Source organism: Aspergillus brasiliensis (assembly GCF_001889945.1).
Source record: "Aspergillus brasiliensis CBS 101740 unplaced genomic scaffold ASPBRscaffold_18, whole genome shotgun sequence".
NCBI classification, from domain to species: Eukaryota; Fungi; Ascomycota; class Eurotiomycetes; order Eurotiales; family Aspergillaceae; genus Aspergillus; species Aspergillus brasiliensis.
Window position 1 is genome coordinate 1644 of NW_027137459.1, and position 23844 is coordinate 25487.

Genomic DNA, 23844 nt, shown 5'->3' on the forward strand with positions numbered 1-23844 from the left:
ACAGGGAAGTAATCCTAGGGTTTAACATCTATCTTCTCTAATTAATATAATACTATATCCCTAGCTCTGTCTCTCTTCATCAAATCTATACCAGTATATAATTCCAACAATCTTATTTTATGTAGACAAGACTGCATAGAATACTTTTTTAAAATCCAACTATTTAGCCACAGAAAATATATTATTAGTAATAAAATACTAACAATATTTATTTCAGTATATAAATATTCTTCTTCTATCTATAATATCTATCTATTCAGACAGAAGAGCCTGCTCCACTATATATAAATAAATTAATTATAATATCTACAGAATTCCGCGGTGTTGTTGATTTGTAGTCTAATGGTGTCTAATTACCCAGTATACAGTTATGTGTTGATTTTGACCCAGTCTTGGAGAGCAACGCGGAAGATTGCATTTCATTCTGCCTGCAGTATATAACATAGCACTGCTAACTGCTGTCTATAACGTCTTAAACCATCCATTCGGACACGAGATCAATGTCCCTCAGACCGGCTGGCATTGACAGAACATCACGAAGTCCAGTTCTCCAAGCGAAGGATTATGCAGTAGCAGATGTACAGTACAACAATAGCGAAACCATCAGCGCGTAGTTGAAAGAGCTTCCTGCAAGAACCTCGCTCAGTCGGACGCATATTCCTGGAGCATAGGAGTATTGATTTTCGTCAGGTCGAGCTCTTGAATGTCATACTTTGCAACATTGTTGGTGCGGAAAGGGTCGGTTTCTGTAATCTCCATCATTTGAAGTGCCGATTCTGCAACAGCGAGACACACTCCGCCTGTGAACGGCACTTTGCGTGCAAAGAACAGATAGATGTTTTGCTCATATTGTTGTTTCAACCAGGCTATATGGGCTGGGAGATGCTTTTCTACTTCCTCGAAGAAAGTAAGGTAGGAGACAGAGAGCAGAAAAAGAGGCATTTTGCAGACGGGCTGTATCGAGGACTGGCGCACGGGGTATGGAAAGGGCCCCGAAAGGCGAGGAAATGCGGGAGTGAAAGGTGTTTAACAAAGGTTGAGAGGATAGGGATGTTCACAACAACTCGATGGAGCAGCCGTCGCTTTTATGGAGATGTGGGGCACCACCAGCGCATTAGAGTAAAGGCTATCCACACCCATAAGGTATCCACATCCCAGGAAATTATATGTATACCTAGGAAGATTAATAGACAGTATAGTTATTATTCTACTGGATATTTTCCCGTAATCTCTCAAATAGGGGTAATGTGACGATATAGAGAGGCCTTTAGTTGGAAGACCAAATTCCTTCTGATCCCTGGTTAGAAAAGAAATGAAGTCTCCGTAAAGGGCTGTAGATTTTGTAGACTGGAAAGATATTCCAGACTGTAGTGCAAATCACATGGTACTACTATTTACGATTCTAGCCTGTTATCCGCGCTTACTGATCCGATATCTCTGAACCGACCCTTCAGAACCATAGGCATGCTGAGTATACCTTCCCAAGGACTGTCTGTTGTCCTCGAGTTCAGCCGTGCAACACATGGACTCATGACGCAGACATCCAGAGCTTTTCATCGACGTATTTTCTTAGCCTGTGTAACGTGCACTGCTAGGTACGTCCTCAGACGCTACCCGTACAATGTACGTGTCCAGTGAAAAGGCAAGGATCAGCGCGTTATCGGCTCCCTATGCATGCTGTTGTTGACTATATGAAGGCCAAGAAACTACAGCGACGAACCCTCTATGCAGCCAATATGAGACTTTCTATGGTGGGTGCTTGGCATTGTTGGAACTCTCCGCTCGCCATGGAGAAAAAGCGGAGAGCATTCTTCAAGCTTCCATCATCCAGTGAGGCCAAGAAGTGCAAGCTGTGTTATGGTAGGCGTGGAGATCGAGTGGTGAGTCCAAATTATGCTCTGGTGGATTTATTCTGTTTGTTTAACTCAACACCATAGTTGTACACTCAATCGAATTTTGGCCGGGATGCAGTCGAACAAAAAAAAAAAAATTGAAGACAGATGAATACCACCAAATCCATCAAACGTTACAAGCGGCAAAAATTGAAAACAAAGGCCTATGTCGAGAAATTGACACACTTGAGGTTCTGCTCGAGATGTGTAAAAGATGTCTAAACTCCCAGGGCTGACCACAGGCCTTTGTCTACATTGGTCGACAGATACCTGTGCCTTTAGACAGTGGCCATATCTTGATTTGACTCATACACTAGTCAAATTTAAAAAGGTGAAATATAGGCAAGTTGCCTTCAGGCTGCAGTCTCATTTCGCTCTCTGTTCGACAAATTTTAGAAAGATGAGCGACATGATATGTAGGGGTGAAGTCACATGTATAATAAACACGCTTGAGTATTTGCTGAACGAAACCTCTGATGCTGCATTCTTATAATGATGTGGCTGCTAATGAGTTCTTTCATGATCGCACCAACTACTGTGAACTACTGTCACTCTATCGACTGATGAGCTTAATAACCCCTTCTCACTCCCTTAAAGCAACCGGTTATCTAATCTTGATGCTGTTTTTCCCCATAGTTGACGCACAACTAATAGTACCCTTGCTGACGCTGAAGAAAAGATCTATACTCCCAAAGGTCCAGCGTCTCCTTGCTCTGCCACAAATTTGGAAAAGAGCGTAGCTTGAAACAGTCAACACTGCCAAGCACCCTAGGATGACAAACATATTGTAGACTGGTTCACTGTACCAAGCATAAAGAGAAGAGTATAAAGACACAGCAAGATAAGCTGTTTCAATTTTCTTGTCGATAACCAATTTTACAGTGCCCCACGTTTTATTCTGGCGATATTCAAATCCATTATCAGGAAGGCTGGCGTTATGACTCACAGGGAATTCAATGGGATTTGACGAGGGCTTTGCGGACTGTGTTCTGAGCGTAACCAACCTAATAGGAAACAGTTCCTGGTGTGAAGTTTCCTTTGGAGCCGTCGGAGTCCCATAGCATGTTTCGTCCAATGCATGTATTAGTATTGAGCAGTAGACCATATACCCTTGCTTTATCAAGGTCATGAGCAGATTAGCTATTGTGAGAGACAAATTAATTTCCCAACAGGCCACAACAGGGCGGGTCTGCTTTGTTGCCGAAAAGCGCAACTTGGAACCCCGGCCCGGTATGATAACTGTCCTATCTGTAAACAAAGAATAAGCTTTAACGCCCAGACAAGTGGAAAATATCCGAAGGGCCACGTCTGTAATACTTTCCGAACGAGGTCGTCCAATTAGAAATCCACCATTTCCGGACCAGATCCCGAGGATCAGTAAATTAATATTAGGGATGATAAGGTATTTAGTTTTTGTATTAATAAAACCCTCCTGCTATCGGCAGATAAATGGAAGACCAAGCCCGGTGATTCAGTGTACCTTTACCCCTCAAGCGCCTACTGGTGAGACCGAATACAGTATGGAGCCCAATAATCTTGGACAGGGCTTTTTGAAGGCCATCGAAAGCGTTATGCGAACTTATGACGCGGAGCTTAGGAATATTAATCATTTGGTATGTTTTTTTGATCCTAGTACGCATAACTATGGCTTCTAATTGGAAAAGATCTGGTCGAACCCCGAACTTGCTTTCAAAGAATACAAAGCGCATGATAATATTTGCACTATGTTTGAAAGTCTCAAACTAGATGGCTACTGTGTCCATCGGAGTGCCTATGGGCTAGAAACCGGCTTCGAGATTGAATATACCCACAAAGCTGGAGGCCGAGTGGTGGTATTCAATGCAGAATATGATGCGCTTCCAGGGATCGGACATGCCTGCGGCCACAATCTCATAGCAACCAGCTCTATAGCCGCGTTCATCGCAACCTGTGAAACTTTGAAGGCCCAGTATAAACACGGCCCTGGATTTACTGTTCGCCTTTTGGGTACTCCCGCGGAGGAAGCTGGAGGAGGAAAGATTCTGTTGATTAGGAATGGCGCGTACAAAGATGTATTCGCCTGTCTTATGCTTCATCCTATGTCGCCTCCGCCAAAAAGTGACAAGTTTCTCAGTATAGCAGCAGGCCTGCCAGGGGGTTTCCTGGCAACCGATGACGTCCGCGTCACATTCACAGGTAAAGCTGCCCATGCATCGGCGGCCCCCTGGGAGGGTGTCAATTCTCTTGATGCAGTTGTCGCTGCATATCTGAATATATCCCTTCTTCGTCAGCAAATGTTTCCGAGTCAAAGAGTCCATGGCACCATCGTGCACGGTGGCGACCGCCCGAACATCATACCCGAGTCTGCCTCTGTAGACTATTGCATGAGAGCATCAAGTGTGAAATCTCTCGACAGCTTGAGAGAAAACGTCACCAAGTGCTTTGAAGCTGCTGCAACCGCTACTGGATGCAAGGTCGATTTCGCGTGGTACGTAACCAGAATGACGCGAATATTACCGGTGAAATTAACTTGATTAAGGGGCGGCCTTTCATATGCCGATCTTAAGGTCAATCGACCAATGTGTGAGAGGTTTGTCGATGTAATGCATGCAATGGGCCACGATTCAGTTTTTCAGTTGGGTGAGCAAGAAGGTCTCCTGAGCGGCGGGTCCACAGATATGGGTAAGCACGGCTGGAGTTGTCTAGGTACCTCGATTCGCTAATAACAAGAACATCTAGGCAACGTTTCCTACGAGGTACCGGGCTTTCATGCAATGTATATTATTCCTGCAAATGGTGTAAATCACACACACGAGTTTACGAGTGGTGCGGGATCATCTGAAGCATTTGAGCGCACCATTGCCTGCGCGTCAGGGATCGCCGCTGTCGCATGTCAACTGATTGTTGATGATGATTTCGCCAAACAAGTACAACATTATTTCCAGGAAGCTAAATGAACAATCCGTGCACACAAAAGGAGGCCAGGTTTTCAACGTCAGATAAAAGGTGAGTGAAGGACGTTTGCTTGGGCAGTGCTCAAGTGCTCAGATTGCGCGACTTATGTTATCCACTCTTCTCCCCTTGATGTCAAACCACCGAGTTCACACACAAAAACGAAAAAAAAAAAGTAGTTGCGTCCACCTCTTTCTGGAGTAAATGGCAAACATTGGTGTACATGCGCAGGATGATGTCCATGTGTCCATGAGTTCGGTTTCAAGGGTCCCAGATTTTAGGCATGTTGAGAGCTGTTTGTGTCTGCCTTGGCTCAGGCCACCTGCCTAGAAGAAACGATACGCCATCTGAAGGGCTCTGTTTACCATGAGACCATATCCTATAGAAGTTGATGAAGTCTCTAATTGAGACTTGCACCTCCATGGAGGCGTCGCTGCCGCCCCGGCTGCGTGTTGTATAAGCAAGCGTGATATCTTGGTGCCAATAACCGGTAAAGTCCATGCAAGATGTCAAAGGACGTGACAATTGATATGAAATCTCCCATCTAGCCCTACACATTTTTTTTGGCACTAGGGAATATTAGGACAAACAGATTTGTCCTTGTCAACCAACCAGAATGATCACAGGCAATATTAGCTATTAATTATTAATTGGAACCGCACTGGGAAAGGAGGGCCGGCCGAACTTCGTCATGGAGCGCAGGATTGCCTTGGAAGTAGAGTGTCCAATATATTTAGCTTTTAATTTTACCTCCGCAGTAAGCCTTTTTTGTTCCTGCCTCCAATATGCCTTTCAGCTACCCCCGCAAGGTCTCTTGGCTCATTGTTATGTTTTCGTCAAGGACAGAACAGGCTTCGCCGCTCACAGCTAAGCGTCGTTTAGAGCGTACAAGCCTCCGCAGTCATCATCCGTATCCGTGACGTAGCAGTAATCCATGAAACCCGCTCTGCTGCGGGAGTGCTTTGGTGGGGCAGAGTTGACGTTGGGAACGCGGCGACGTGCTGGATAGTCGCTTTTGCGCTTTAGGGGAGGTAAATATATCCGAACAAAGTCCCCGCACCGACATACTTATCAATAGACCGAGACTAGAACTCTCCGCGACCACAACTCTCCGAAAGACCAAATCAGCAACACCTTGGGCGCCAACTACGCATTCCAGACATCTAAACTCTCCGAGAGCCAAACGCTCTTCGGAACTAAGGGGCCTGTACTCGGCCCCGTTGCAGCTTTTCTGCAGTCTAATATTTTTTTACCCTTTTGGCTATCGTAGATCGGAAAAGCGGCAAGACACTGTCGCGGAGTCGCATTACTAAGTGGACTAGGTGTACCCTTCGCCAGCTTTATAAGATGGAAGCAAGATTTCCGTCAGAAGTAGAGTCTCCTGTCTTGGACAAAGACTTCTCCGGCTTACCAACTATCGTCCACACACCAGGACTCCAGTATGAGAGAGACGACGCCGGATGGAATTTCCTTAGGATCCCAGGTAAGGGATGTTGAGCATGGAAGGGCTGCCGCTCAGCCTCTTGGGCATGATGAGCTTCTCGAATTTAGCGGTTTTGATGATGTCCGCCATCCTCACAATTGGTCTTTGGCATCCCGTATTTGGGTGACTTTTATGTTGGCAATGTTCAATTTGGTTGTGACTATCTCCAGCAGTATTTTTGGTAGTGCTCAAGCAAAAGTCGCAGACCAGTTTGGTGTGAATGAAGAAGTGGCTGTACTTGGCACGTCTCTCTTCTTGGTTGTAGGTGTCCATTATATCTGTCCTCAAAACACGCATCAAGCGAAGGTCATTCTAATTGGGTCTTTCCCGGATAGGGTTATATAATTGGCCCTCTCATTTTTGGGCCCTTGTCCGAGCGGTTCGGACGCAAGTTACCCCTTGTCATAGGAGTCGGAATATCATCTTTGTTCGGCCTCATGCCAGCGTTAGGTCAAAATATCGCTACCGTCCTAGTCGGCCGTTTTCTAGCAGGGTTGTTCGGCGTCGCTCCTATTGCTGTCCTTGGTGGACTAATTACAGATTGCTGGAACGCCGTTTATCGTGGAACTGCGTTAGCGTTTTGCATTTGCTTGGTGTTCTCCGGTCCCACATTTGGCCCGATTATTGGCGGATTTATAGTCGACAGTTCTGCAGGCTGGAGATGGACTATGTGGGTTGTCGTCATTGCTGGGCTGGTCCTTTCCCTCCTCGCTATTCTGGTCCACCCTGAGACCTACCCTCCAGTTATACTTCAGCGTATTGCGAAGGAACTGCGGAAACAGACTGGGGCCCGAAATATCCGCTCGCCGTTGGATATGGAAGAAGCATCACTCCATAGATTGGCGCAGCTTTACCTGGTACGCCCATGGGGTAAGCGATATAGATCCTACAGGGATGATTGAGGTGTTGACATTAGCACAGTACTCTTCTTCACGGAGCCGATTCTTGTTCTTCTAACACTCTATCAGTCCTTTATATATGGTCTGATGTACCTATTTTATCAATCATATCCTATCGCCTTTGGTGAAGTTCGCGGGTGGAACTCTGGTCTTGCTTCGCTCCCACTTCTAAGCATCATCATTGGAGTATTTGTTGGCACTGCCATGGTTGTTATCTATACTCAAACTTTCTTCAAGCGAAAAGTGGAAATCAATGGCGGTAAATTCGAGCCTGAAGACCGCCTCCCGTTAATGATATTTGGTGGCTGTCTTGTACCAGCAGGCCTGTTCTGGTATGCTTGGACTTCCAATTCTCAGATTCCCTGGCCAAGTGAAGTCTGCTCGGGATTCCTTATCGGTTGGGGCATGTACACAATTTTCATCCAGTGCTTTACATATATTGTTGACTGCTACCCAAGCATGGCAAACAGTGCAATGGCAGCCAATGGTGCTGTAAGGAGTGTCTTTGGTGCAGTGTTTCCTCTCTTCACCAGGTACATGTATCATAATTTGGGAATTGCCTGGGCTACAAGTCTCGTCGGTTTTCTCAGTGCGGTTATGGTCCCAGTGCCTGTTGTCTTCTGGATCTACGGTGGACGTATACGGAGCAGGTCGGAACGGACTCGCAGTGCTCGCTGAGGAGTGGAGGAATTCCTCATGTTATTCTTGGACAGTTACCAGACCGGAGAACTTGTGACAACGCGATTTTTCATACATTGAGATATTACATGATATTTGAGTGTACTCAGCATAACAACAGGTCAAATGTCAGCCTGTTTTGTAAACCACGTTCACTGCATTCTGGGTCATGACCATCAGCATGGTGAGGTCCTGACAGAAGGCGGAAAAACGAAGCGTCAATCTCTTAACGTACCGTATTTGCCGAACTTCCATTCGTTGATAAAAAGTTCTGCTTCGGAATCCACTACGCGTAGATAACGGGAGACCTGAGTGACCAGAATCTGATTACTGTAATACCTTAAAAAGTAATATCCCTCATACAAAGCCAACTCAAATTAGGTTGCAGTTCCCAGTTCTAGACAGAACGTGGACTGGGTGGCCAGTGGAGTGCAAACTGCACGTCGTCAAGAAAAGGTGGCGCACCACTCCCGTCAGCGAAGAGCAGCAGGAGTCTCTCGGACAACGTAAAGTGGCGCCCCACAAATAGTGGCTTGAGGCCGGAGTAATGCGCAATCTCGATCGGATGGGTTGTTGGGCGGTTGGGGAGGGTGGGGGCAATAGAACGTAAGGGCATCTCTGCTGGTTAACTGAGATAAACTTTGTTTACCAGCAGAAGGATGTTCCTCGGCAACATGAAGGTATTGACCGCTGCCCACACGGAGTGGCGGGAGGGTGTTCGTCGTCAACAGCGAGGTTCTAGACTACAGCCGAGTCTAGGCGTGCGGATCTATTTAAGCAAGGAAGAAACCAAAGCGAATTCAAAATGCTCAGAATCAAATGTGAAATCAGCATCTCGTTATCACCACGCTTTCCTGAAGATACTATCTTACAACAATCGCACCAATTTCAATCAAAATGAAGCAACAGCCTCCGCAGCGTCTCCCTCTGGATATCTCGAAAATCCTGAAGCTTGACACCAAGCAAGCGGGCCATTTGCGCCACTACCATAATCTTGCCTGGCAGCTAGACGGCGAATGGCGCCATATGGGGACGCAGGAGCCCGCCCAGGAGTTCCTCGATGCGTACAGATATCAAATATCCGCCATGGCTTATGGTGCCGGAGTAGCGCATTTTCATCGCCTCCCAGCGTTGCGAAGCGTCTTCAAGCCTCTTCTGCGTCGTTTGATACATAAAATGCTCCGGCGCGAGGTGTGGGGCTACTGGTTCAACACAAGTCATTCCGGAAATAAAACCGATCCTGATCGAAAGGAGCTGAGGAAGCCCTGGGCGGACCCTGTCGTGCGCGAAAACATCATGTACAGTGGACATCTGTTGCTGATGACAAGCCTGTATGCCATGCTGTTCGACGACGATGAGTTTGAGAAACCCTTGTCTCTGACGTTCCATTGGGACCCACTGTTCTGGGGACTCGGTACGGAGGTATTTTCGTACGATAACCGCAGCTTACAGGCGGCGATAATCGCAGAAATGGAGAAGAACAACTGGATTGGGGTCTGTTGTGAGCCCAACCTGGTTTTCGTTGTCTGCAATCAGTTTCCGGTACTTACTGTCCGTCCCCGCGAACCGTTTCCGGCTAACCATAGGTCAAAAGTTGGTAGGCATGCGATACAACGATGTCAGAGACGGCACGAATGTTGTTGGAGATGTTCTTAAGAAATATAAAGAGGCATGGGAACGGAAGCAGATGATTGCGTCAAATGGCTTGTACGTGGATTGGTGGTATGTGAATCAGGATAGGCCTGAGATTCCAAAGCAAGTGGGCTTTACTGCCGGGTATGTTGTTCCGTACTTGGTGAAATGGCATGGTGTTAACACCTTCGCAGCGCAAATGCTTTTATGAATACCTGGAACCCCAAGTTAGTAAGATCGGCCTTTGAAAGCCAGGCGTTCGGTTACATAACCAATTTCGACGGAGAAGTACGTCTCAACTCGCCCACGTTAGCGAATGTCTACAGAGAGATCGCTGGGGACGATGCAGGAGATAAGGCACTGCTTTTGAAGGCGCTTGAGATCGCGAAGACAATCCCACCCCCTAAGTTTCCTTTCTCCCTTCCGACTTTCGGTTACGTTGTCGAGTGGTTGTCAGAGCTCGGCAAGTCTGTTGAATTGGAAGGCCTACTAAAATACGCGGATACGAATTTGAATCCCACCTGGGAAAATGGGGGACTATTTTACCCGCGCAACGACCAGGCCATAGACGAATCTCACCAATGGAGGCACATGGACGGGTTTACCGGGAATGCTGCGATTGGATATGCCAGACTGAATGTCAACGACGGCCAGAAAATCATGTGGGATAGACCATGGACGCGGGATATCCTGGCTAAGCGTCCATGGATCGACGGTGTTGATCTGTCACAAGGTGTTGACTTTCTCCGGGGGCAGTGGGACTCAGAGGAAAGTGCTCTAATACTTACTATGAAGACCTGGGATGGCTCCGTGGTTGAGGTGGAACCAACAGCTCACAATCTAGAAGAAGGAAGTTGGGCAGTTTATATTGCCGGAGAACTGCAGAAGTGCGTGGAGGTAACCGACACTAACGGCTTCACATTTCGTGTAGCTGCCGGGGCGGATGAAGTTGACGTTGTTATAATAAAGGTACAATAAGGGAATGTGAGAATGACGGAAAGACGAAGAAGGAAGAAGTTATGGATCTGGCGGAAACCAGGAAATCAACCAGGACCACCTCTTCAGAAGTGTATCGAGTGCCCAACTGAGTATTGCAGTTCTGGAGCCGTAACGCACGGGATCTAAATTGCTATGCATGTATTAAAAATCATCTATCGCAGGTCCTGTCCATCATGAGCGACATAACTAGTCCTTCTATTTTCAGTAGCGGGTTTCCGACTTCTGGAGGATGCCTTATTTCTGACTATTAAATATTAGCCAGCAATTTCAATGTGGATGTGGTCCATTCCTCCCATACAGCAGGACCTGCGCCTTTTAACTACCAATGCCAATGGAATTGATTAAATAGAGACACAGCTATCTAGGAGCACATTTCGAATTGTATGTGCTACCGTTCCACAGCCACTGCGACTCTGCACAGTATCTCACAGCATTTGGTTGCATTGATCACTTTGAAGTAGAGCAGAGTCCCATTACCGAGTCTCGTCCGAATTGCACATGTCGTTCTGATGCATACCGTGTTTTGGATACCTGCTCGTACAGTCCGCAAGCAGAATAGTATAGCCCTTTGATATGCCTGCTTTGCGCGTTGGTATTCGCCTTGTATTCTGGCGGTATAGGGCCTGTTGATTCCAATCATTTGCTGTGGGGTCATGATGATGTTGACAAAGTATCTCTCTGCCATTCCATGAAGAAAATACGGGTTAAATACTTCCTTGCATCTAATTATCGCTTCTGAAGGTTTCATTCCACCTGGCCATCCAAGTAGGGTCGCAGCGTCGTCTGTTTTTGATCAATTTTTCTTGAATTCGTCAGCTGCGAGGTGCCCTTGATGGCATATCATTCTTTGTTCTCTCTATTCTGTACTGAGAGTCTGTCTCTCCACGTTTGTTCTGAACATCCTGCTCGGTTAGCGTCAATTGAAACACACGCTGTCGCCGTCTTAACATAAAAAGAGTAGGCAGAAGGAAAAAGGAACCATCATACTCAACCATGGTATAAGGGGAATCTAGCTAGCGAACTGGTTATAGCCTTTGCATTTTCGTGATACGATGTAGCCGAGTCACGACCTACGGTGCCAGGGTAAGCGTTCCGCAGTTGGATTGGTAAAGAGAGGCAGGTAGATTTACAGTTGAGAACTACAAGCTTCTGCTCCGGAGATAACTTTTGAACGGTAACATGAAGACCGGGGTCTCAGAGAAAATAGATATGTTAACACATTTAGACAGACGAGGGCCTCTATTCTAACCAGCCTAGATATGGGCGATTGACAGCCAGTATTCGAGTTCTATAAGACTCCACGCGATTTTTTTGCTCCTTCAAGTGATTCCTGTAATGATTCCAGACCTTCATCGTAAGCAAGCTGTTTCGCGGCTCCTATACCGGCAAGTGATCCTTGAGCATGATTTATCAGATATTGACCACGGAATCAGAGTATGGATTGAAGACCGAAGTCAACTTACCGGTGGCTAGCGCAACGGAGACTATTTTAGCCGAGGTTGAGGTGTCGCCAGCCGCGAAACATCCACGAAGGCTAGTCTCGCGCATGGCAGTCTTTGTGATAACATGGCCGCCAGGCCCTGGTTGAGTTTCTAGACCGAGGCTCGCTATAATATCCGCGCCACGATTAGCATTAGGGGGACTATGTAGGAGTATCCGGAGATCCTGATCAGGCCCTTCGCTGAAGTGCATCCGAATGCCTGCTGTGTGCGGATTCTCGGAAACGGATGTGACTTTCCGCTTATCAAATTTGACACCACGAGCTGCTGCTATATCTAGGGCTTGTTGTAGTTCCTTCTTGGCGTCAATGATGTCTCCGTCTGTAAAGATTGTGAGTTGTTGTTTGCCGGCAAGGGGAAGCGCAGTGAGAAGAGGGATCAGTTCAGTCGCTGTTTCGAAGCGGAACACGCCCACATGGCCACCGCGTTTTTCGAATCCGTCGCAAAATAGGCAATGGACACTGCACGGCACCAGAAGTCAGCTTTGTTACATGGTACCCTGGATATCCGGCGGTATAAGACGTACATTCCACGCCCCCAGAGTTCCTTATAGCCTTTTACCGGTGGAAGGATATCTTCCGTCCCCGTCGCTAAGACCAACTTGCGTCCCAGCCAGGTGTTACCTTTCTCATCCTTGAGCTCGAAGAAGGGCCGCTTCGGATACTCTTCAACGCGTCGAGCTGTGGTTATGTGCGTGTCGATGAAGGAGACGGTATCGTATTTGTCCATGATCTCCTCAACCGCAGTTGCGCGATAAAATTCCGGCTTTTCCCCGTCATGCCGCAGAACGTTGTGCATCATAGTAACCCCTCCATTACGGTACACTTGGGAATCGAAAAGGGCAGTCTTACGACAGGCTCTCCCGAGGGACATTGCCGCTGCCAGTCCAGCTGGACCGCCACCAATGATGAGAGCGTCATACATCATATCTTGCATTAGCCAGGGCTCGTGTGTCAAGGCGAGGGGCAATTGAACAATGGACAGTACGTTAGAACCCGAACCTGTCCCAGCGGTGAGCCAGACGGGTGCCTCGAGAGCTGGTGTTATATTTTTTGCTTGAGAAACTGATGTGGAATGGTAGGGATAAGAGGGTCTCTTATAAGGTGATAGCAGCTATCCTCAGGCAACGATACTGTGTAAGTTGGTGGAGTGGGTGCCAGCTACACAAGGTGTATGACAGTACATAGCAGGATGATACCAGGGAAAGCTACTATGCTCGACTGATACCAACAGATAGGCTCAGACTCGGGCCATCGGTGGGCAGATCAATGATGAGAGCCTAGACCCTTGTCTCGGACACTTTTGAAGTTTCCGAGGCCGTGCCCCAATTACCCGCTTGCCTTTGCCTTAGTGACGAACCTTCTCGGAGGGTTTTTTTTTTGGCGGCTGACGTAAAGCGGTCCCTGGCGGAAACTTTCCCTACGAAATGCGGCCTACGGACACTTCCTGGGAACCTGGAAATGTGTCCTTCAAACAACATGGACTCACAGCAACTTGTCTCTCGAGGTCAACCGACTTCAAGTAAAGTGGAACGCGGCGTTCAACCCTACCGAGGCTCATGTGACCCTTGTAGTATGGCTCCTTTCGCTCAACTTATTCAAGGATCGCCCGACTGACTGCCAGCTGCAGGGACGAGGAAGGTTCGATGCTCCGGCGAGCGTCCCGTTTGCTCCAGATGCGCCTCCGCGAACAAGGACTGTTGTTATTCATCCCGTATGCCACTAGGGAGACCCAGATCCAAGCGCAAGAAACCGACTTGTCCCCAACGGCCTGTAACTCACGCAGTTTCACGTGAGAACTCCACGTTGCCTACCAATCGCGTAGCTTCTTCGCCTGAATCATATGGAGATATCGCAACGGTCCAACCGGACCAATTCACTTTTCTGACTCAGCTCCGATCGGGACAGGATGGTGGTCTGCCGTACTGTACACCTATGACTGGAAGTGATCGCATTGACCACATGTATGAGGAACCATCTATACTTGCGCGTTCTTTCCCACTGACTCTAGCTTGACAATAGGCCTCCACACCAGTTATACCCCGAGCCGGACAGGGGTTTGCTTGCGGCTACTGTTAGCCAGCCATCAACGGATGCATGCGCATGTCTTTCTGAACAATATCTATTGTTGGAACAGCTTCGCCTAAAATCTCAGCTAATAGTCCCAGAAGACCTGCACCTGCTGCGTGAAACTGTTCGAAAAGCATTTATGATTCTGAATTGCCAGCACTGCCCATTACGCTATTTTGCGATCATTCAAAATTCCGTCATTTTAGGTGTGGTCTGTCTGTGCATCGGCGAGTGTTATGAAAGAATACTTAAAACAATTGATACAGAGACGAAACGTCTCGAGAGGAACGGCGAGCATAAGCGAGTGCGATTCTCAAACGTCGATGAAGATGGTTCATACCATGCCAATCTGCCAGGCGACACTTCTTTATTCTCGGTGAATCTTGTGCCTACAGAATGGAGAACCATTATGCGCAAGGTTTTGAAAGCAGAGATATTTGGCGTTAACAGCAACGACTTCTCTTTTATAAAACTAGTGCAGTTATTAGAAGAGCGTCAAACGAGCTGGCATCGGGACCCGCCTGCGCCTGATTGTCCCCCTTCTTATCGGACGAGCTGCCAGCTTCCTGACAGGGTACCGACGTGTCTTCGATTAGTCAACGATATAAAAAGCCTTATCAACTCTCTCGCATTGTGATTTGCATGCAGGAAGACCCTTGCTCCTGTTTGGTCATCGTGACCAACCCAACGCAGAGGCAGAAGCCCATCTTTCTTCGGGGCCAGCATACAACCACGCGGGGCTTGAATTGGTGCTAGTAAGATTGGAATCCCTAAAAAAGCCCTGGAAATCTTTCTTAGTCCTTGAGGTAATTAAAGCATTATCCAGCAGCCTGTTCCACCCCTTATAGCATTGTTAGACCAGTTATGCTCTTCAATGTGCGCTGTCCTGATTTCACCATATTATCGGCGTTCAGTGATCTTTGTAGACCAAAATAGTACTTCCGATCAATCTGCTACTTATCTTATATCTAATCCCAAGTGCTCGGATGTGATTAATAGCAGTCAATCTTGGTTTGAATCTCAACCATTCGCCTGGCCTTGCTTCTATCTCCGCTTCTTCGACTAATAGGATCGTTCTGTTAGTTCTCCAGAACCTTGCTTCAGTTCTCGGGAGCCGTCCGCTCTCAAAATAGATATCGTTACCTCTTCGGACTAGTGGATGCTAGTCACACGAGCAGGTTGCGCAGCTTAGGAGGACCCCGAGGCTTGACACGGTAATCGTCAGCAACCTAAAGTCCACGAACTTTTATATGAGAAAGATTGGTTCCAGAGCTGTTAGGAGGGCGAATATACTATCGATCTCTAATGCTTTACTTTGTCGATAATGTCTCTAAAGAACAGTAAGATTGTAAGATATATAAAGGGTAAAAAAAAGAAAAAAAAAAAAAAAAACAGGCGGCAAATTCCTAGTGATCCGTAGGCTTTGTCACGTTTGGTTTCGTCACATTTCTGCCTGAACAGCAAACTGTACGAATCTCGGATAGTTATAGACAATAGCCTTAGGAGGGGGGTAAATTTTTGAATGAAGATAAAGATTTGTTTACTCCATATCGGCTGCATTGACCCAGTTACCGTGCAAGCCCTGCCTGAGCCGAAGTCCAATTTCTACCACGGCTACTGGCTTGGAGAAACGTCTGGTGTCAATGATAACCAGTTCGGTCAACATTGTATCCAGACGATTCACTAAGCCAATCAAAAAACCGTCTCCTTCCGGCGCGTCGGCTGACCGAGGAACAAAGCAGGGTTCTTGAACTACGGAACTAGGTCCAAATGGACAATGTTCCACTTTCCCGAGGGACAGATCCACCATCGTGTAGGTATTCAGCCCGGCAGATCCGACCAGGCTCTTTGAGTCCGAATGCATATCTTGTTTAACGGTAGCGCAAAAGATAGATTTCTCTTTCTGACCCATGAATCTGTCGTCGATACGCGGGAATTCGCAAGGAACGTCGAGAAGCACTTCCGGATCGGGAACCTTCAGGTAACTTCCATCTGTAGGGTTTTCATCTTTCAGGTCAAAGCAAAACCGAACCAGCTGAATCTTGAGGGATTCAATCGCTGGTGAATCATCCTTGCGGTTTTCCTCGGGAAAGAACGGCAGGGCATTCCCATGAGCGAGTACGGTATCCACAAAAACCTTCGCCTCTCCGTCGGGCCCGATTTCCTGGTAAGCGTTCGCTGTATGGGTTGGAAAACTATTCTTCCATTTAAACCACCTCACTTTTGAGGCATCAGAACCTCGTCGAGGCACTAAACCCCAGTGAAGATCCAGGTCAAAATCATAGTAGTAATGCGATCCCCCCTTCTCCATCTTCCCCATGTCGACACGCATTGGGACCAGCATCAGAGCGATAAAGTCTTCAGATACGCCGGCATCATGCAGAAAACCGCAGAATGGATTTTGGAACCAGCACTCCTCAGTCTTTTTACCATCTGGATCAAAAGCAAAGTAACAGCAATCTCGTGTTCCGGGTCCCTTTGCTTGTGTACCCCAGCACACAAGCTCTTTAGTCTTCGGGTCGACTTTGGGGTGGGCCGTGAATGATCTGGAAGATATCTGACCGTTGAAGTTCCAGTACCCTCGAGTTTCTAAAGTGACTGGGTCGAGTGAGTACGGAAGAGTATACTCCTTCAAGGCAAGAAGATTGCCATTGTAGTAGATAACGTTTGTATTCGCTGTGCTTTCGATGGCGGTCCTCACGCATGGATGACTCGTAAAGGGATTCTGGTATCGACCCCACAGAGACTGGCGTGCTTCTCTCTCTTTCATGAGCCTGTCCGTTTTCACATACTGTTGCTTGTAATCGACATGCCCATTTTTGATTCTGAAAGCACTGACATTCCCATCACCATCAAACGGTATGTAATGCGTACCATTTTCATAGTAAGAAGGCGAGAGATGCGGGTCGGGCATCACACGGAAGAAGGTGCCATCCAATTCTCTTGGCACCTCGCCATGGACAATAAGATCCCGAACTTCGCCTTCAAAACGACAAGGCTTGTCAAATCCTTGCAACCAAGGAATATCCGGAAATGGTAGAGCCATAATGTATCACAAAGAGATTCTTGCGAGCAGCTTAATACGTTCTTCGAGAAGAGAATCAAGGAAGGAATAGTATCACTCTGTGGAGGTGAGTCTTGTGAAACCAGGATACCTGATGAGCTGAAGAGCTATATATAAGATCGAAAGGAGGGGGGTGTTTACGTTGGCAATAGTAAATCGAGCCATAAGCGGGGCCCCACGTTGTATGGGGCTCCACTTGACATTCCCAGTCCAGTGGCAGGCCATGCAAATATCCCTTTTCCAAGTAGTCTCCCACCTTGCTCATCCCCTTTGGTATATCGCAGTGGGGGGTGAAAAAGGATATTTGCACGCGCTTTTTTGTGCTATAATGGTCCCCTTTCCTATTTGAGATGATTCTACCGACAAATACAAAGCTGTTGCGTACGTGTTCCCTGCGTTCTATAGATTATCTACTCTGGTTTCAACGCCTCGCGGTATGAACTCCATCCTACGCTTTGCGCGCAGATACGTGAGCTATGCTATTATTGGATAAGGAAGTAATCACACCTACAGGAGAATTATAGACTGTAGTCAGATAAGACTGTTCTTGCCTGTAATTCTCGGCAGGCATACTTCTTCATCAACCCACCCAACATTGAGGTGTCCGTGGGGTTGCGGCACCACAACGCCACCTTGCGGGTAGCTTCGGCGCCACCACAAGCCATTTCGTTGGATACAGACATATATATCTCTCAGGAGCGTTCACATAACATCCAGCACCAGTGACTCCATTCCTCGTTACATGTTCTATTCTTCATAATGGTTGATCTCGAAGCTGAAGTCGAGTTGAGATACGCAGCGCTTGCTGACCAGCCGCCCCACACCGCTACCCAGGTGGCCATCATTAAGAAGTGCCTCAAATTATTCCTTGCCACGTTTGTCTACTTTGACTACTATACAACCCGCTCTTTGCTTCGCGGACAGTATAAGCAGCACAACCCCGAAGTGGGCGACGGGCCCGAGTCGATCATTGAATTCAGCCAATTGGCGAACAAAAAGATTCAAGACTTGACAGGACACGCAGCTGAGAGGCCCGACATCAGATTCAAGCGGATCCTTATCGATGGAGACTACGTGGTTCTTCAGAGTCATGTTGTACGGTGGAAGGGCGATCTTGGCTTGAATGTCTTCGATATGCTGAGGTACAAGGATGGAGAGTTTGTGGAGCACTGGGACTCGATTTCGCAAGTCCCCAGTCAGTCGAAGAACGATAACGGGATCTTTTAGAGGATGTTCAATAAGGAGAGCCAAATACAGTATGTGCCAGCACCTCACCCGCTACCTATGACCAAACTTGTACATAAGCCTTCATCGGGAATGCTAATTACCTATATGGCTCAGCGCCCTAGTCGTCGACATGTACCATGTCTCTTCATAAATCGACCACAAACCGCATAGCTTCAGAAGTGATCAGGACCGCGACTTTTTAGCACCGGTGAACTCCAGCTTTCTGTATCTACAAACAAAACATAGCAATCTAGATATACTCTCACTATCTCAATTACCCAAATCCCTGTACCACATCCCAGTTTAAGAAACTGTTCGTTGAATATATATTAAATGTAAAGAATATAGCAGTTTTATATTCATGGCATAGAAAATAATAAAACAATGCTGCTCTATAAGGGAATAGAGCAGCATAGAGTTCTCAATTTGCTCTTTTTGCTATATACATCATTTCATATCAGACTCCAGCTGCATTCCGGCTAATCACTATCTTGGATACCATATACCGTATAAAATATCCTAGTCACACATGTCCCGGTCTTAGTAACGATATAGAAATGTGTCAACTGTGGTAAACTATAGACGCAGACATAAGAGATCTCATAGGACGCAAAAATAAAAATAGACATAATAGTGCGTGGATCTCTAAGACTCTTTCTTAAGTAGTCCCCTTTACAAGGGAAAGTTTGGAAAGGACTCACACGAGAGCTTTCTTTGTCGTTAAGGCCGAGCAGCTAGAAGTTGTCAAGCATGGGTTGAAGGATATTTTAGGGCAAAGTCCACACCCAGTCAAATCTCCTTCCTCCACGGTAGGCACTTTTAGAAGAGTGTACAAAAGGCAAAGGTGCTTTTTCGAGCCCATAGATAATAGGGCGATTTCTTTCTCACTATCAGATGACTAGCAGTCTCTGAGGCGCCTAATCTAAAAGTATTACTGAGCGCATGGGCTGATTGCTGGTAATCTTCCCAGCTGAGAATCACGGTGCCCAGCTGAGAGGTTACCATACCTGGCCGTCTGTTTATAACGTATAGGAATCCGCCCCAGATTCTGTGCGAGTCGTCAGAATCCTTTAGTATTGAGCGATCACACTCCAGCCACTGGACAGGAGGTATCAAAGCTTTTGAATTTGGGTAGATACAGAGCGCTTCAGTAATGCTTAGGTGTAACGGCAAGTATAGGTCGAGTATACTGCCGGGGACTTGGAAGGCATGCATTCAGCTATATTAACTTCTGAAGATACGTGTGCAGTATCTTCCTTACTCCCCAGATTTGACGGTCAGAATGCAGGGTTTCCGCCCAAATCCGGGCACAGGCAGCGCTCAGTGGGAGACTTTCTAGCGAGGGTAGATCTGACTCAGTGACCAGTACCCGAATATCTTGGAGCAATGCCCACTCGTCAGGATGCAAGGCCTGCTCGTTGATTTGCTCATTGGGGGCTTCCAGACTGGATAACCATCTGACGAGTAGAATAATACCGTGAAATCCCAGCAAGCCGTTATATATACTGATGCTGGCACAAGAAGTTGCCTGTAGAAACTGAACGCCACGGACAATGGGCCCCTGAATAAACGAAACGGCGTGGCCCATTGCTGGCGCGACGCTGTATGATTTATAAGCAATGTTCAGTTGCGGAACTACTTCATGACCCATAGACAGCGCTAAGACTGCGTCCTGAACATTCATAACTGATGCTGGATCAGCGCAGAGTTGGATCATAGTAGTTTTCCACAAGATCAATGCCGACGCAGCGAGGGAACAGTCCGCACACGCGTGCTGCCGAGGACGCAAGATTTCGGACTCCGCCAAACACAGCAGCCAGTGGTTCAGAGAGGATATACTTGTCTCGATCATCTCTTGACTGAGAGATTCCGGGAGCGAGGCTGCAAGAGTTCTGCAAGATTTAACATGGCTATGTAGGGCAATCATCAAAACAAGGTGGGTCAGGCCGGAGTCATTCTGCTGGATGGAACCGGACAGTGACGTTAAATTGTGGAAGGCAACCGTAAAAGACTGCGGTCGTGGTGTTGTACTGAAGATCCGTTCCCATTCCTCCCGGTTGTTGCAGGTCCAGAGGTCCTCTGAGTACGGAAGTTCAATATCAAAACTGGGTGGTAGAAACATGGTGGATGACAAGTGAGACACGTTCATTATCCCAAGAAAGCAAATGGTGTTCAGAATCGCTCTGCCTTTAGGTATTAGCCTTAGACCCATAAAGTTGGGATATTGACGACCTTTTCATCGACTCCCTCCTCACCCACACATCCCAAGACGCACACTCACATGACGAAACATCGCCTGGACAGTTACGCAATTCCTGAATTCTTTGAGCATCTCTATGCCAATTGTGGCTAGGCTAGGATACTAACCGCTGCTAGTCGGCCTTGGAGAAGTATACTCTCCGCCCGTAAACTTGGCTCGTCCGAAAAACTTGCAAACATTGTGAGTAGAAGTAGAGTCTGCACCCTCTCAAGGGGCGCTAGCGTGGACGCTTCCACCAAAAGTTTCTCGTGTGCGGCACGGTATGCATCACATGCAGCCGCCTGATTAAACGCATGAAGAGCCCCAACCGCGTACACTGCCAGTTCCAATGGCTCCGGTGGTTGACGTTTGAGATAGGTTGGTACGTGTAAGATTGATATATGTCTTTGAAAGGAATCAAAAAAAGCCCGGAGATACCGTTGAGCAGCATATTTCGTCGGCCGGTAATCCTGCGACCCATCTTCTGCAATTCGGGTGTGCTGATGCATACCCCCGTTATACTGGCCAATCTCGCTTGGAGTATTGACGTTGCAATTATCTTCAAGATAGTAGACTAAACCCATTGTTCGACTTGGGGAGCTGTCCACACTCTTCTGTTCGGCGTTCAATGGACTTACCACGTCATTCCCGACCATGCGAGTTAGGGGTTCCAAATTTTGCACAAATAAGTCAAAGTTCAGAATATCATCCATAAGGCTGATTTCTGACTCGTTGCTTCCCGGGGGGTGAGGAGACAGTTCCCCAGCATGCACTGCGAAGGCATCACAGTTGATTGCGTGGACATCCGGAGGCGCAGCAACATCCATATTTCCAACAGGCGAACTCGACTTGTTGGAACCTCTGTTATCCATGTGTGTACTGCAATTGGCGATCTGTTGCATTCCGGCTCCTCGTGTTGAGTCGTGCATCGACCTCGCATGTCGTAGAAGCACGTCTCTAATCCATTGAACATTCTGTCTGAAAATGTCGGGATGGCCGCGGAATGAGGGTCTTACTTTCTCAAGAAGACTTTGTGGCATATCGAGCACTTGAACTGTCGCCTAGGGAAATCTAACTACTGTCAGCAAGTGACTGATTCGGATACGGATTGATTGAAGCCACTGACGCGCTTGCTCATGTCTGGTCCGATGTTCCTTTCTTGTGAAGCGGACATCACACCAAGAACAGGCGAATGGTTTCTCTGAGCTGGGGGGCATGCTTATCGAATACCTGGTAGAGACCAGTCAAGAATGCACGACTGGGCTCTCCTAAATACTGACTATCCCCGAGCGCCAGCCGGGCATCAAAAGGGAGGTTGCGGCTGCGGCTGCGGCTGCCGTGTGAAGTCCCGTGCCGCTTAGCTAAGCGGGAAGTAGAACTGACTCTTTCCGAACCGCAAGTCTTTGGCGCCAGCATGTCGCCGGTAGAGCTCTAGACCATTCCCATGAGAGGGTGGCCATTACGCGGGGCGTGGAATAAGTTTCACTACGGATAGCTGGATGAGGACACAATTATTGTAGAACCATGGCTGAAGCGTAGATGCAAACTTATAGAGAATTGATAGGCACGACGCATTTAAATGTCATCTCTGAATCCAGAAGCATGTGCGCCTTCCCCGTTGTTGCGCCGTCTCCACTAGAAGAGTCCAATCTGAGATGTGGCGCTCCACATGTTCATTCCATGGTCAAGTCGATCGTTCATCCAAGGTTAATTCCCGATGGCCTCATACTCAACTCATTCCCGATCAGATTACCAGACCATACTGCTCCAAGCTTGCTCAGACATCGACGATGGGTGGTAGGGCGTTTGTACGTGTTAAAAGGGGAGAATTGAAGACAAGATCGTCTCGAACTTTCTTAATGCCAGAGTGGGACGTCCCCACGGTGAGTGAAACTACCGCGGCTTGCTAGAGATCGGGGCTTTCGGTTGAGGAAGACCTGACTCCTAGAGCATCGAGCCATGCATCACTTCAATGTCTTGGTACTAAGTCCGCAGCCACAGGTTTACCATGAGGCAGCGACAGAAACTTACGGATTGTGGAACGCTGGCAGGCGGTGGGGCGCCACTTCTCCATAAGCGGCGCCGCAAAGGGAGATTGGACGGCCATTTTGCAGTTAGTATTCACGACCATACCGACAGCTAAAGGAGCAAAGCGAGTTTCTGTTTCATATATATATAAGTATGTCTAGGACCATGCTATTTAATTCCTCATCAGTTGGATCCGACCAAGTCAGTCTCAACGCATTCGCATTCTATCAGGTATGCAGATCCTCTCTCGTCAAACATGGGTGACGCCTGCTAATATAGAAATGCATAGTGAATGCCAGACAGCCTAGTATTCCTTTACCCACATCGTACTGTGGCAGAATAAGAGAACACCATGGACTACCCGGCTTATATTGAGTCTTATAACACCGCAAATGCGGAGCGAGCCACGGCCCTGCGATTTTTCAATGAGGATGTGATTCTGGAAGATGGAAAGAATAGGACGAAGGGACGTGAGGAAGTCATCAAGCTATTGGAGGCAGCCCATGATGGAATCAGTGAAGCCCTCCACATTCGTTCCTGGACTCAGACTGGAAATACCATACTGGCTGAGCTTGACGGGCATTTCGTTAGCCATGAGGACACACCAAATCATTTCTTCTATCCGTTCACGAAGGGCGAAAAAGTACGTTTTCGGTTCATGGCGGCATATACCTTAGTTGGAGAACGGTTCTCGCATATGCGAATCATGTATTGGCCGTCCCCTTTGTCTGACGAGTAGTTGGGCAGCAATGCAATAAGACGCCGTTTCATGTAAATAGCCTGAAGTTCAGTGTCTTCTCCAGTGATGTTTTCAAAGTTATATCGCCTGCATGCACTATCCGTGGGTGCTTAGCCTATGCAAAGCTTTTATACATAACTACTTGACCTGCGGTTTTCCCATAAGCTGGATATTCCTTTATATCAAGATTGAAGAAAGGTGAAATGAACTAATGAATGCTCAGCAGGGTATAATAAAAACATACAGTCGCTTTATACTTTCAATAGTCCTGCTCATCAAACAATTGGGTATGGTATTGTGGCTATATAATATGGGTGTTATGGTTCTACCATGTGATAGAATAACTAGAGTGGCGAACGGCCAGGTCAGGTCAGGTTAATCAGAATTTTTATACCTGCCGCCAGGCTAATAGTTAGGTTAAAGGAATTTTTATACCTAGCTATAGAATAGTTAAAAATAGAATAG

General features: G+C 47.3%; 10 protein-coding genes across 10 annotated transcripts; 6 read left to right on the plus strand and 4 right to left on the minus strand.

Annotated features, from left to right (window-relative positions):
- Positions 1-642: 642 nt before the first annotated feature.
- On the minus strand, positions 643-942 carry ASPBRDRAFT_200435 (YciI family protein; the record flags this gene model as incomplete). Its single annotated transcript, XM_067621434.1, has 1 exon — positions 643-942. One exon carries the CDS (start codon positions 940-942, stop codon positions 643-645), a length of 300 nt encoding a protein of 99 aa, XP_067474054.1.
- Positions 943-3401: 2459 nt separating this feature from the next.
- On the plus strand, positions 3402-5194 carry ASPBRDRAFT_211037 (M20 family metallopeptidase). The gene is made up of 4 exons (XM_067621920.1): positions 3402-3505; positions 3557-4359; positions 4411-4553; positions 4611-5194. Exons 1-4 carry the CDS (start codon positions 3413-3415, stop codon positions 4826-4828), a joined length of 1257 nt encoding a protein of 418 aa, XP_067474055.1. The 5' UTR covers positions 3402-3412; the 3' UTR covers positions 4829-5194.
- A 1070-nt stretch (positions 5195-6264) lies between these two features.
- On the plus strand, positions 6265-7883 carry ASPBRDRAFT_137173 (MFS transporter; the record flags this gene model as incomplete). The annotated part of the gene is made up of 3 exons (XM_067618865.1): positions 6265-6567; positions 6642-7176; positions 7228-7883. 3 exons carry the CDS (start codon positions 6265-6267, stop codon positions 7881-7883), a joined length of 1494 nt encoding a protein of 497 aa, XP_067474056.1.
- A 716-nt stretch (positions 7884-8599) lies between these two features.
- ASPBRDRAFT_662113 (uncharacterized protein) lies at positions 8600-10696 on the plus strand. The gene is made up of 3 exons (XM_067628684.1): positions 8600-9425; positions 9478-9659; positions 9710-10696. Exons 1-3 carry the CDS (start codon positions 8781-8783, stop codon positions 10491-10493), a joined length of 1611 nt encoding a protein of 536 aa, XP_067474057.1. The 5' UTR covers positions 8600-8780; the 3' UTR covers positions 10494-10696.
- A 1065-nt stretch (positions 10697-11761) lies between these two features.
- Positions 11762-13076, minus strand: ASPBRDRAFT_187442 (NAD(P)/FAD-dependent oxidoreductase). Its single transcript, XM_067620097.1, has 3 exons — positions 12540-13076; positions 11978-12474; positions 11762-11909 (listed from the first exon to the last, which is right to left on the minus strand). The coding sequence occupies exons 1-3, from the start codon at positions 12947-12949 to the stop codon at positions 11803-11805; spliced, it is 1014 nt and encodes a 337-aa protein (XP_067474058.1). The 5' UTR covers positions 12950-13076; the 3' UTR covers positions 11762-11802.
- Positions 13077-13488: 412 nt separating this feature from the next.
- Positions 13489-15086, plus strand: ASPBRDRAFT_187444 (Zn(II)2Cys6 transcription factor domain-containing protein; the record flags this gene model as incomplete). The annotated part of the gene is made up of 3 exons (XM_067620098.1): positions 13489-13585; positions 13643-13976; positions 14035-15086. The coding sequence occupies 3 exons, from the start codon at positions 13492-13494 to the stop codon at positions 14717-14719; spliced, it is 1113 nt and encodes a 370-aa protein (XP_067474059.1). The 3' UTR covers positions 14720-15086.
- A 536-nt stretch (positions 15087-15622) lies between these two features.
- ASPBRDRAFT_187446 (carotenoid oxygenase family protein) lies at positions 15623-17128 on the minus strand (the record flags this gene model as incomplete). The annotated part of the gene is made up of 1 exon (XM_067620099.1): positions 15623-17128. One exon carries the CDS (start codon positions 17126-17128, stop codon positions 15623-15625), a length of 1506 nt encoding a protein of 501 aa, XP_067474060.1.
- Positions 17129-17861: 733 nt separating this feature from the next.
- ASPBRDRAFT_48323 (nuclear transport factor 2 family protein) lies at positions 17862-18645 on the plus strand. The gene is made up of 2 exons (XM_067626068.1): positions 17862-18402; positions 18488-18645. Exon 1 carries the CDS (start codon positions 17906-17908, stop codon positions 18371-18373), a length of 468 nt encoding a protein of 155 aa, XP_067474061.1. The 5' UTR covers positions 17862-17905; the 3' UTR covers positions 18374-18402; positions 18488-18645.
- A 738-nt stretch (positions 18646-19383) lies between these two features.
- Positions 19384-21892, minus strand: ASPBRDRAFT_48325 (uncharacterized protein; the record flags this gene model as incomplete). The annotated part of the gene is made up of 5 exons (XM_067626069.1): positions 21739-21892; positions 21629-21683; positions 20741-21569; positions 20606-20688; positions 19384-20556 (listed from the first exon to the last, which is right to left on the minus strand). Coding segments are annotated over exons 1-5 (2017 nt in total), but the record flags the coding sequence as incomplete, so codon positions are not given.
- A 919-nt stretch (positions 21893-22811) lies between these two features.
- On the plus strand, positions 22812-23596 carry ASPBRDRAFT_353338 (nuclear transport factor 2 family protein). Its single transcript, XM_067623336.1, has 2 exons — positions 22812-22871; positions 22930-23596. The coding sequence occupies exon 2, from the start codon at positions 22993-22995 to the stop codon at positions 23377-23379; it is 387 nt and encodes a 128-aa protein (XP_067474063.1). The 5' UTR covers positions 22812-22871; positions 22930-22992; the 3' UTR covers positions 23380-23596.
- Positions 23597-23844: the final 248 nt, after the last annotated feature.

Coding starts and splice junctions, on each gene's coding strand:
- ASPBRDRAFT_211037 (XM_067621920.1), top strand. CDS start 3,413: ATGGAGCCCAATAATCTTGGACAGGGCTTTTTGAAGGCCATCGAAAGC. Junction 4,360..4,410: donor TGCAAGGTCGATTTCGCGTG/GTACGTAACCAG, acceptor AACTTGATTAAG/GGGCGGCCTTTCATATGCCG. Junction 4,554..4,610: donor CGGCGGGTCCACAGATATGG/GTAAGCACGGCT, acceptor AAGAACATCTAG/GCAACGTTTCCTACGAGGTA.
- ASPBRDRAFT_662113 (XM_067628684.1), top strand. CDS start 8,781: ATGAAGCAACAGCCTCCGCAGCGTCTCCCTCTGGATATCTCGAAAATC. Junction 9,426..9,477: donor TTGTCTGCAATCAGTTTCCG/GTACTTACTGTC, acceptor ATAGGTCAAAAG/TTGGTAGGCATGCGATACAA. Junction 9,660..9,709: donor CAAGTGGGCTTTACTGCCGG/GTATGTTGTTCC, acceptor ACACCTTCGCAG/CGCAAATGCTTTTATGAATA.
- ASPBRDRAFT_187442 (XM_067620097.1), bottom strand. CDS start 12,949: ATGCAAGATATGATGTATGACGCTCTCATCATTGGTGGCGGTCCAGCT. Junction 12,475..12,539: donor GAACTCTGGGGGCGTGGAAT/GTACGTCTTATA, acceptor GGTGCCGTGCAG/TGTCCATTGCCTATTTTGCG. Junction 11,910..11,977: donor CTCCGTTGCGCTAGCCACCG/GTAAGTTGACTT, acceptor ATCATGCTCAAG/GATCACTTGCCGGTATAGGA.
- ASPBRDRAFT_48323 (XM_067626068.1), top strand. CDS start 17,906: ATGGTTGATCTCGAAGCTGAAGTCGAGTTGAGATACGCAGCGCTTGCT.
- ASPBRDRAFT_353338 (XM_067623336.1), top strand. CDS start 22,993: ATGGACTACCCGGCTTATATTGAGTCTTATAACACCGCAAATGCGGAG.